This window comes from Lepidochelys kempii, chromosome 1 (assembly GCF_965140285.1).
Source record: "Lepidochelys kempii isolate rLepKem1 chromosome 1, rLepKem1.hap1, whole genome shotgun sequence".
In the NCBI taxonomy this organism is placed as follows: Eukaryota; Metazoa; Chordata; order Testudines; family Cheloniidae; genus Lepidochelys; species Lepidochelys kempii.
The window spans coordinates 112,430,474-112,442,683 of NC_136380.1; the positions used below are offsets into that span (position 1 = coordinate 112,430,474).

The 12,210-nt window shown below is 46.8% G+C and overlaps 2 protein-coding genes across 19 annotated transcripts in view; one reads left to right on the forward strand and one right to left on the reverse strand.

Annotated features, from left to right (window-relative positions):
* Positions 1 to 12,210, forward strand: part of TMEM255B (transmembrane protein 255B) — a 111,904-nt gene that overhangs the window by 93,360 nt on the left and 6,334 nt on the right. For 6 of the 14 annotated variants that reach the window (XR_012159673.2, XM_073350622.2, XM_073350610.2 and 3 more), the window contains one exon: positions 6,228 to 6,374. The exons of 2 other annotated variants lie outside the window; for them this stretch is intronic. Coding sequence is in view for 7 of the 12 variants with exons in the window: in XM_073350622.2 (XP_073206723.1) it covers positions 6,228 to 6,374 (147 nt within the window). In the remaining 5 variants the exon portion in view is untranslated. Of the gene's footprint in view, positions 1 to 2,206; positions 2,652 to 6,227; positions 6,375 to 7,503; positions 7,881 to 12,210 lie in introns of those variants that run through there. 6 more of the 14 variants (XR_012159671.2, XR_012159672.2, XM_073350614.2 and 3 more) reach the window with 4 other exon arrangements.
* The window catches only part of GAS6 (growth arrest specific 6), a 155,267-nt gene that overhangs the window by 58,405 nt on the left and 84,652 nt on the right, over positions 1 to 12,210 (reverse strand). The window lies entirely within an intron of this gene.

Consider the following 12,210-nt stretch of genomic DNA (forward strand, 5'->3'; position numbering starts at 1 on the left):
AGAATTACATTTCCATCTCTTTGAAGACTGAGACATCACCTTAGTCTTCTACCCAGCACTGGAAATCTCAAATTTGTTTCTGTAACATCTGCTGTAGGTGCTCTAAAGGACAATGGCTGCATTGCTAAATGCTAAAAAGTTTCTCCAGGCTAGCAGGGCTGCTGTGGGCAGAGGCACAACGTGCATTAGGAGACAGATGCAGATAAGTAATGGGAAGGTGGCTTATAAAGCTTACAAGGCAGGTTAAAAGGTAATTAAATTAAATTATGCTTTACCAAAACCAATAGGAGTTGTGAATACTCCTCTGAGGATTAGGTTATAATGGTGAAATCCACCCCTGTGCAGAGGGCCAACACAAGGCTTATACAACACATAAATCCCACTTTTACTTAAGCTAAGGCTTAAATGGGAACTTAGGTGTTGCACAGACCTTGGACTGATCTTTTGCTCCAGAAATACTCATTGGGGTGAAACTCATCCCTCTGCAAGCATTGATTTAATCGCATTGTTCATGAGGGATGCAAACCTATTGAAATGTTCCTACATGAAACGGAATAATTGTGACCAAGTTTCATACCCTCACACATCACAACGTGCTGGAAAGGCTGAGCTTGCATTTACAGATTTGAGCACTCAGGCCAAGCAAGCATCCAAGCAGCAAAAAGCAATGGAATGAAACTACAGCAGCAGTCATGCACCATTATCTCAGTGCGGAGCAAGTTCATTCAGCTCCCAACAATGCTGAGGAAATCGGAGAGCTGCTTACATTTCCTCTGCAGCAGGAGTGGAGGGGTGGGAGTGAGCACTTTATCTGCTTACAACTAAAGCTGAATTTGTGTAAATCACCACAAGCATGTGTTAAACAGAGAAACCCCACAATAGTGTCAAATGTTACAAAAATCAATAATAGAATTGCTGTTATCCACTGCAGCAAATTATTTTCCAGTCTCCTTTTAGGCAACCTACACTATCTGGTTTACTGATTTGCTACTTTATTTCAGTAGCTGTGTATCAGTGAACAGCTGTTAGGAAACTGGAGACTGGGAAAACACTAAGGAGAGGCATGCAAAAGGGCATGAGGCTGATTGATATAAAAAAATAAAATTTGGTGTGAGAGAATCATAATCTGTTTTTTCATGATGTGGTATTCTCAGAAATGCCCACAGGCTGTGTGAAGGTTTATTTAGACATTGTCCTTTACAGCTACTGAGGGCATTTCTTTAAGGATGAAACCTAAAAGAGACAGCTAGGATGTCTACTAAAAATCACGTGTAGCTTTTGGGAGTTATAGCTACCAGTTATAGCTATAGTGGTGTGAGAATGAGTTGAAAAACAAAGTGCAATTGCTTTGAAGCCCATCAGATTTTCCTGCAAAGAAAATATTATTTTGTCTTCCAAAAACTGGAACATAGTTGCTTCTGGTGCATGAGTTTCTGGCACAGTGGTTTTAAAAGTTTTCACAGAGATTGTGGTGAGAAGGACCGACGTACGTAGCATGTAACAAGCAAAGAAATTGGCTAACTGCAAAGATACAAATATAATACCAGTGTTTCATGTTGTTGTTGAAAAAACATGTCTGTCTCTTGGTTTATATCAATGGATAGATAAGTCTCAGTCTGCATTTTATGTTTCATTCTGACTCAGGGCTGAGCCACATTCTGGCATGAGTAACTCATGTATTTCTTCAGCTTGAAAGGCCTTACTCTCATTAGCTTGTTCTCCCTATTTCTCTGGAGTAGGGGATGTCTCTGTGTTCCACACTTTCCTTTCTCCAGCCATGGAGGGAGAGAGGCCCAGCTCCACAAAGATATTTAGGGACTGGGCCAGAAGTACTGGGGGGAAGGGGGGAGCAGTTCTGTCTTAATGTACACGTTCGTATTAGATGTCTATAAAACTCATGTTCATTAGAAAAAAGCACCCCCTACAGCTTAGATACATGTTGAAATTTACCTAGAACGGGGCTACGTCGACTGTTTTTTCTGTTGAAACCAATGGGAGGACAATCCTTTCCATTTCAGTAAAGCGATTTCCAAGGGACATGGCTACCTCTGTGCAATAAGCTCAGAGTCAGCCCCTTCCATAGAAACACCCAGTAAAGTTATTACTGTAATTGTATTGATGTATATTTATTATTTCTATATAATTATGTATCAATCCAACATTTGATAGAAAATCATTCTTATTATGTCCCATGTTATTTGTTCAGCGCTGACCTGGTCCTTGGTGTTACACAAAACCAAAAGGAAGCCCTCAGCCCCATCAGCATGGAAATGTCTGTAACTGCCACCTTCCCAGATCAGCATGGATGTGAATCTGCCGACGTTTCCTCACTTAGGCTTCATGGACAGAATGGAGTTTTAGGAAGGGGCAGCATGAATGGCTACAGAGTATGGGAGAAAGGAGTGGCAATGGAAAAAGAGTTGCCTTATAACCTTTTGAATGGCAGAGTGTTACAACTGGTTTTTCAACATTTTCCTAGTATGAAGCTCAAGTATGAAACTGCAGAAAAACCTGAGTGTCTCTGGATTAAGTTTAGAAGTGTGAGCAACAAGGGTGATGTCGTGGTAGGAATCTGCTATAGACCACCGGACCAGGGGGATGAAGTGGACGAGGCTTTCTTTCGGCAACTCACGGAAGTTACTAGATCGCAGGTGCTGGTTCTCATGGGAGACTTCAATCACCCTGATACCTGCTGTGAGAGCAATACAGCAGTGCACAGAGAATCCTTTTTGGAAAGTGTAGGGGACAATTTCCTGGTGCAAGTGCTGCAGGAACCAACTAGGGGCAGAGCTCTTCTTGACTTGCAGCTCACAAACTGGGAAGAATTAGTAGGGGAAGCAAAAGTGGATGGGAACCTGGGAGGCAGTGACCATGAAATGGTCGAGTTCAGGATCCTGACACAGGGAAGAAAGGAGAGCAGCAGAATATGGACCCTGGACTTCAGAAAAGCAGACTTTGACTCCCTCAGGGAACTGATGGACAGGATCCCCTGGGAGAATAACATGAGGGGGAAAGGAGTCCAGGAGAGTTGGCTGTATTTTAAAGAATCCTTATTGAGGTTACAGGGACAAACCATCCTGATGTGTAGAAAGAAGAGTAAATATGGCAGGCAACCAGCTTGGCTTAACAGTGAAATCCTTGCTGATCTTAAACACAAAAAAGAAGCTTACAAGAAGTGGAAGATTGGACAAATGACCAGGGAAAAATATAAAAATATTGCTCGGGCATGCAGCAGTGAAATCAGGAAGGCCAAATCACACCTGGAGTTGCAGCTAGTAAGAGATGTTAAGAGTAACAAGAAGGGTTTCGTCAGGTATGTTAGCAACAAGAAGAAAGTCAAGGAAAGTATGGGCCCCTTACTGAATGAGGGAGGCAACCTATTGAGAGAGGATGTGGAAAAAGCTAATGTACTCAATGCTTTTTTGCCTCTGTCTTCACAAACAAGGTCAGCCCCCAGACTACTGCACTGGGCAGCACAGCATGGGGAGGAGGTGACCAGCCCTCTGTGGAGAAAGAAGTGGTTCAGGACTATTTAGAAAAGCTGGACGAGCACAAGTCCATGGGGCCGGATGCGTTGCATCAGAGAGTGCTAAAGGAGTTGGCGGAAGTGATTGCAGAGCCACTGGCCATTATCTTTGAAAACTCATAGCTATCGGGGGAGGTCCCGGATGACTGGAAAAAGGCTAGTGTAGTGCCCATCTTTAAAAAAGGGAAGGAGGAGGATCTTGGGAACTACAGGCCAGTCAGCCTCACCTCAGTCCCTGGAAAAATCATGGAGCAGGTCCTCAAGGAATCAATTCTGAAACACTTAGAGGAGAGGAAAGTGATCAGGAACAGTCAGCATGGATTCACCAAGGGCAAGTCATGCCTGACTAATCTAATTGCCTTCTATGACAAGATAACTGGCTCTGTGGATGAGGGGAAAGCGGTGGACATGTTGTTCCTTGACTTTAGCAAAGCTTTTGGCACGGTCTCCCACAGTATTCTTGCCAGCAAGTTAAAGAAGTATGGGCTGGATGAATGGACTATAAGGTGGATAGAAAGTTGGCTAGATTGACGGGCTCAATGGGTAGTGATCAATGGCTCCTTGTCTAGCTGGCAGCCGGTATCAAGTTGAGTGCCCCAAGGGTCGGTCCTCAGGCCGGTTTTGTTCAATATCTTCATTAATGATCTGGAGGATGGTGTGGATTGCATCTTCAGCAAGTCTGCAGATGACACTAAACTGGGAAGAGAGATAGATACAGTGGAGGGTAGGGATAGGATACAGAGGAACCTAGACAAATTAGAGGATTGGGCCAAAAGAAATCTGATGAGGTTCAACAAGGACAAGTGCAGAGTCCTGCATTTAGGACGGAAGAATCCCATGCACCGCTACAGACTAGGGACCAAATGGCTCGGCAGCAGTTCTGCAGAAAAGGACCTAGGGGTTACAGTGGACGAGAAGCTGGATATGAGTCAACAGTGTGCCATTGTTGCCAAGAAGGCCAATGGCATTTTGGGATGTATATGTAGGGGCGTTGCCAACAGATCGAGGGACATGATCGTTCCCCTCTATTGGACATTGGTGAGGCCTCATCTGGAGTACTTTGTCCAGTTTTGGACCCCACACTACAAGGAGGATGTGGAAAAATTGGAAAGAGTCCAGCGGAGGGCAACAAAAATGATTAGGGGACTGGCACACATGACTTCTGAGGAGAAGCTGAGGGAACTGGGATTGTTTAGTCTGCGGAAGAGAAGAATGAGGGGGGATTTGATCGCTGCTTTCAACTACCTGAAAGGGGATTCCAAAGAGGATGGATCTAGACTGTTCTCAGTGGTAGCTGATGACAGAACAAGGAGTAATGGTCTCAAGTTGCAGTGGGGGAGGTTTAGGTTGGATATTAGGAAAAACTTTTTCACTAGGAGGGTGGTGAAACACTGGAATGTGTTACCTAGGGAGATGGTGGAATCTCCTTCCTTAGATATTTTTAAGGTCAGGCTTGACAAAACTGGCTGGGATGATTTAGTTGGGGATTGGTCCTGCTTTGAGCAGGGGGTTGGACTAGATGACCTACTGAGGTCCCTTCCAACCCTGATATTCTATGATTCCTAGGGAGGATCCAGATTGTCTCCACTTACATTTTGTGAAGCTTCCCTACTCCTCATTAAGTAGCTCTGAGCCTGGAAGACATGGTCTCTGTCCCACATGGCTTGCCACAACAGCCCCCAATCCTTCAAGTTGCTCTGCAGGGTCGGGGCCTACGTGGCCAAACAATACAAATAAGACACTGGGTGCCTCAGGGGATTGTTTTACATGTACAGAAACTATTAGTAAAGCAGCAGCTGAATCGTGACCCATATGTCACCTTTGCAAGATGTGATGATTTGCCGGGTTAATCTTAAAAGAACCTCCAGAAAAACACTGGCTACTCATTGGATCAGGCCCATGGGGTACGTCGACAACAAAAGGGTTGTGGAGTAAGGAGTGCTGCAACAGTGTCTTCCCTGATGGAACAAAGGTGGTGGGAGGCCAGGCCTGGAATAGCAAATGCTAGGTAGCGTATGTGCCACATGTCTCAAGAGCACAAGGGGAAAAGCCTTATAGGATCAGTCCAATTTCTGCTACTGCAGGGAGTGCAGCAGCATGCTTGCTTAATGATGGCAAGAAGTAGGGATGTTATGTGCCTGGCGGAGTGGAAAATTGTGGGGTAGGGGTGCTTTCAGGGGAAGAGGTCAAGGCTGCCCCCCCCACCACACTCTTCATGGGTTCTAGGCTTGTTGCTTCTTGGGCTGGAGTCCTGCCCATGGCATCGTCAGCTAGGCACAAGGAAGCGCTGGACACTTCTTAAGGCAAAAAAGAATGCAGCTGTGTAACTTCAGACCAAAAAGCCCCAGCACACCCTATTTCTAGAGAGTAAAGTAAAAGTGTGTGTGTGTGAGAGAGGCTTTAATTTCAAAGTTCTTTGGTTTCCCAACTTACTTCTCTAGAGGGTACAGTGGTATTGTGAAGGTTAATGTATTAATATTTGAGATTCTTGGATGGCTGGTACAATCAAAGCAGAAAATAACATTTTTATTAGTATGAAGGGAAAAACAACTTGTATTTCTTATGCTGGGGAAATAAGAAAATAGAGAAATCAAACGCTGTCAAATGATGTAATCTGTCAGTTTGATGTAGTCAAAATAGTTTTCCTTTTTCCTACTCTAGGGTTGCATTTTGCTAATATGTTGTTGTCTTTTGTGTTCAGCAGGCACCTCTGTCCCAAATTGCCTTTAGTTCTGCCCCTCCTCCTCAGATCTTGTACAATCCAGCCCAGCAGATCCTGACATATGCCAGTTTTTGTCCCTCTGCGGCCGCTATTCCTGCATATCCATCCTATCCTTTACCTTTCCAGGTAGAGTACAAAATGATATTTTTCTTGTTAATCCTCTTGAAAGCCAGATGCTTCTCTTTGGTATAAATCCTGCACTGCTAAATCTGTCTGCTGTGGGGTTTTGGGGGAGTTGGAGATGGAAGGGAAGATGGATTGGTTGCCTAAAACACAGACTCTCCTCTATTCTTACAGCAAAGGTCTGTTTTTAGATCTTCCCCCCAGGGTCCTTCATTGATCTTTATTATTTGTTCCTTGGTAGTGCCTAGGAACCCCGATCAAGGTCTCACGGTGTTAGGTGCTGCATTGATAAACAAAGACAATCCTTGCCCTGGAAACTCACTTTAGAGCAGACAGGACAGTAGTTGGACAAAACAGAGGAGTGGGGAAGGCTGGGAGGATGAGAAGCATAAATGAGACTGGTTTAGCAGAAAAGCAAAACTCCCCACGTTGCCTACTCAGTGCCAGATAGGAGTGATTTGTAAGCATGGCAACAGAGGTAGGTCTTAAGGAAGGATGATAAGGTGAAAGCATACATTTTTCCCCACGCATAGGGAACAGCCTGGGTTAATAATAGCATCAATAGCAGCATGAAGGGCCATGGCTCTCTATATGGGGTATTAATTTTGAAGCACGGTTCTCATGGTCACTAATCCTCTACTCGTTGAAACAAACTGAATCATAAAATGGCAATTGCCGGAGCATAATTTGAATTTTGAACAAGCATGGAGTGAGGAATTCGCTTTGGCACCTGGACTAGCAAAATTAGCCAAAGAAATCTAATCTGCTCCTCCATCTTTCCGCTGCTACCCTCTGGCTCCACAAAACAACCGGTCACCGCTCTGTAACTGTTGTTCTTTGAGATGTGATGCAGAGCTGTGAGCTGTGTCCAGGGGTGTGCACCTCAGCCACCAGGGCTGAAGAACTTTGCATAGCAGTGCCTGTTGTGGCAGCACTCGCTCCCTGTGGCCACAGCCCCTCCCCAGGCTGTAGAAGGGCAGCGCCACCCTGACCCCTTGAGTTCCTTCACCCCCCCCATGTCAGGAGTACAGCCTCCAATGCAGAGGAGATGGAGGGCAGAATAGAATAGACATCTGCCTCGCATCGCGAAGAGCAACATTTATGGGTAGATGACCATTCTTTCTTCTTCAAGTAGATGCAGCTGAGTATTCCATGTGAGGGGCTTCCCAAGCAGTGCTCGTAGGAGGTGGGGCTCAAGAGTCTATCTAAAGGAGGACTGCAGGATTGCCTTCCTGAAGTTTGCATCTGATCTGAATGCAGGCATAGTGGTTTGCAAAACTATGCACAGAGGACCAAGTGGCTGCCCTGCAAGTGTTGAATGTAGGGATGTCATTTAGAAATTCTGTTGACGTTGTCTGAGCTCTTGTGGAATGAGCTCATAGCTCTTGAGGAGGCATAGCCTGGGCTACTTCATATCCTGTCATGCTACAGGAAGTTATCCACCTGGAGATGGTCTGTGTCGAGACTGCTTGACTCTTCAGCTGTCCACATGTGAAACAAACAGATGAGGTGAGGAACAGAAAGGTTTCGTTCTATCCAGATAAAAAGCTAGACATCTCCTGACATCCAGTGTGTGAAGATGCTGCTTCTCTGGGGTTCAATGCAGCTTACGGAAGAACACTGGTAGATATCTAACTTGGTTCAAGTAAAACTGGGAAACCACCTGAGATAAAAACTTAGGGTCTAGCTGCAGGGTTACTTTGTTTCTGGAAAATGACCCATAAGGAGGTTCTGCCATCAAATCCTGCAACTCACAGACTCTTTGCAGATGTTATCATAGAATCATAGACTATCAGGGTTGGAAGGGACCTCAGGAGGTCATCTGGTCCAACCCCCTGCTCAAAGCAGGGCCAATCCCCAATTTTTGCCCCAGATCCCTAAATGGTCCCCTCAAGGATTGAACTCAAAACCCTGGGTCTAGCAGGCCAATGCTCAAATCACTGAGCTATCCCTCCCCCTCCTTATCACCCCAAGGAAGGCAGATTTCTGACACAGAAGAGGGAAGGAAGAAGTGTCAAGAGGCTCAAACGGAGATCCCGTAAGAGCTACTAAGAGTATTAAGTCCCACAAAGGAAACTGCTCTTTAACTGGTGGGTGGAGATGAGTGACTCCTTTCAAGCACCTCACTGCATGGGGTTTGAAAACACGGACTTCCCATTGATGGGCAGATGAAATGCTGGAATTGCAGCCAGGTGGAGTCCCAATTAACTAAATGCAAGACCAGAAGGCTGAAGGTGTAACAGGTACTCCAAATTGTCCTGGACACAAGGTAGCATCGGTTGAACTCCACAGGCTAATGATCATACCGAGAATTGCTTCCATTTGGCCGAACAGGAGATTGAGGATAAGTCTCATCTCTCCCTTGGGCTTTGGGACCAGGAAATACCAGGAGTAGAACCCCTGCCCCTGATGTTACAGGGGGACCTCCTGTATGGCTCCCAAAGCCAGTAAAAAGTGAACCTGCTCAAGGAGCAGTGTCTCATGAGGGAGTCCCTGAAAGGGGATGTGGTAGTGGGTGGGAAGAAGGGATGGAGAGGAACTGTACGGCATAACCCAGGGGTTCTTAAATGGGGTCATGACCCCTGAGGGAGTCACAAGGTTATTATGTAGGGTGTCACGAGGTCACCCTCCACCCCTAAACCCCGCTTCTCCTCCAACATTTATAATAGAGTTAGATATAAAAATGTGTTTTTAATGTAAAAGGGGGGTCATACTCAGAGGCTTGCTGTGTGAAAGGGGTCACCAATGCAAAAATTTGAGAACCATTGGCATAACCTGACCTGAAGGTGCCTAGGATGTAGATGTCTGTTGTGACAGAGTTCCAAACACTGTAAACCTGTCCCCGAACCTGTCCAACCTGTCCCCGAACAGGGGAGATGGGGGAGAGATTCCCACTGGACAGCTGTCCTGGACACACAAATCAAAATGGGTGTTCGCTAGGCACCAGGAGTGAGAGGTCCAGCTGGTTAAACCCTGAACCACAGGACCTTCTCTTTTGGGATCTGTGGCTCTTTATGGCATTGTCCTGCTGCTGCACAGGAAGGGACGATAGTCCAAAAAAACGCTGAGAGCTGTATTGCTGTTGCAGCCACTTACTGTTATAGTGGCGTCTCTTAACAGCTGGAATATATACTCCCAAAGCATGCAAAGTATCTCGGGATACCTCAATAGTCTGCCGCACATTGGGCGCGTTGGAATGAGGTACTTTTTCTCTGATCTCTTCGCCATAGGTGACCAATGGAAGGTGGGGTCTTTCAGAGGGCCTTTGCAGGCTCCTTGAGAGCCTCATTTAGTAGGAAGGCTACTCTCCCTGGAGCTGATGGTTGGAGAATACCCAGCAGCTTATGTGTGCTCTCCAGCAGGACTTCTGCCTGGATACCTGAGGTGTATAGCCGCTACCTTGGGAGTCCCTGGTATGCCTTAAACTAAGTCCTTGGGCACTGAGGAAGAGGAAGATTCCAGCACAATAGATTCATCCGGGGAGGACGAGGAGGCAGTTTGCTGTGCCAATGATGGATTCTATTCTTGCATCACAGGATCTGGCTGGAAGAGCTATATAGGTCCCAGGGGAATGGACTCAGCTGTCAATTGCAGCTGAGACGATATGGGAGCAGGAGTTACTGTCGCGACCAGTGATCACGTTCTTGAGAGTGACTTCAGGAACCGAGGCACATCCCAGAGATTCCAAGGAAGCCACTGGACAAATGCATAAGGCATTGGTGGCCAGCAGGCATTGGGCCAAGAACCACTGTCCCAACTGTGGAGCAGATGCTGATCTCAGTGTGAATAATGATCCAAGGGTGAGCTCTGGTGTGTATCCGACGAGGACAACCCTGACCTTGAGGAATCCCGGAGGTTCTGTGGCAACAAAGGAGAGCCAGCCCCGATGGGGCAAACAACCACTCAGACTCATTTGAAGCCCAGTCGGGAGGGAGCATCAGTGCCAAAGAGGGGTGGGGAATCAGCACCAGTGGCACCGAATGGGACATGCTCACACTTGGTACTGGCAGAGGCATCGGCACTGATTAAGGCACTGCACTTAATGATGGGATCTGCTGCCAAGACAATGATGGTGCTGAAGGATGCACCAACTTCAAGGAGGCCTTCTGTGCCAGTCCCAACCTCAAATCCACAGTCCACGGCTCAGGTGGTAGGAGCTGCAGGGTCAGCGTACCCAGCATCTCTGACACATAGCTAGAGGGTGCCAGGGGCACAATGGAGGATGAGCTGGTAGACGCCATAGCACTGGAGAACTCATGAACTAGCAGAGAGTCCAGGATGGAGAGGCAAAGCAGGTCCAATGCCAGCTCATATGCCATCAGTATGGAGACCATCAGTACTGGTGCCAACTTCATTGGTACCAGACTCAATGGATGTCCCATGGCCAGAACCGAGTCAACAGTACAGGGCCTTGCTGCTCACCACATGGTACCGAGGAGCAGGTGAATGGACCTGCTCCATCCCACATGCCAGAGGGAGTGCAGTGCTGGTCAGCACTCCTCCTGGAAGAGGAGGAGGAATCTCATTGAGCCCTGGAATGGTTCTGGCTCATTTTATGAGATCTCTTCCTGGCCAGAGGGGAGTGAATGACCCCTTTTCCTCTTGGGGGAGACGCCAGAGACTAAGCGCAGAGTGGCATCATTTGCCAGATCTGAAGGTGACCACCTATCAGATGAGGGTCTCAGAGCCAAAGTGGGCCTCATGGCCTGTTCCAGAAGATGCTGCTTCAACCACAAGTCCTCTTTGTGACTGACTTGCAGAGGGAGCCACTCTCTTTAATGTGTCCTTCAACAAGGACCTGCTGTGGGGGTTGCTCTTGGGGATGGCCCCCCTCCAAGATGAAAAATGCTTGAACCCTGGTGAGGGCATCATGCAAGGCTGCCAAACAACACTTAAACTAAGCCTAAGGTACTAGTCAGAAAACTGAGAGTGAAAGTGGGAGGTGAAGACACCATAAAGCTCTGACTCTAGTCACGATCAGTGAGAAGGAACTGAGGGGTCGGGCTGGTGCTGCCCTTACGCAACCAGGGGAGGGGCTATGGCCACAGGGCATAAGCGCCGCCCCTGCGGGTACTGCTAGGCAAAGTTCTTCGTCTCTGGTGCAGAGGGCATGCGCACACGCACAGAGAATTCACAGCTGCATCTACTTGAAAAGCTAATGTTTGATCCTTTGCTGCTGCCCTGAAATCCTCGACATTCCCTGCTCCATCTGTGACTACTGGCTCCCTCACCTTTCTGCATTTCCGTGCCATTGGCCTTTGACAAGAGCAGGGTTTAAAAAACAAATGCCCTTGAGTTTGCTGTCCTGCTGGTGTTTCTCTGGTGATCTAGCCCTTCCTTTAAATGATAGATTAACTGCTGCATGGGGCAACAGCAGAGCAGTACAGTGTAAAGTCAGCAAAGGCCTAATGGAAAGGAAGATCTTGTGGGTAAAGCTCAGGACTGGTCTTGGGGCCCTGAAGTCAGCTCCTAGCTCTGCCACTGACCTTAGGCACATCACTTAATTTCTGTACCTTATTTCCTTTCTACAGATGAGGAACCAATTAATAACTCTGTTCCTCGCAGGGGTGTTGTGCAGATAAAAATTAACTAATGTTGGTGAAGTGCTCAGATACTACAATGATGAAGGCCAGGAAAGTAAAGTAATAAGCACCACATAAAAGCCTGCATGCCTGAAAATGATACCCTACAATCTTAGAACTTCAGATTCTGAAAACTGAATATGGTCATTTAATTCACCACAATTACTCTTGTGTGTATTATAGACTGTAATGTGCTAGAGAGAGTCTAGTAATCAGGGCTCATTTTCAGCTGGCAATGGACCTATGACTTTCTAAAG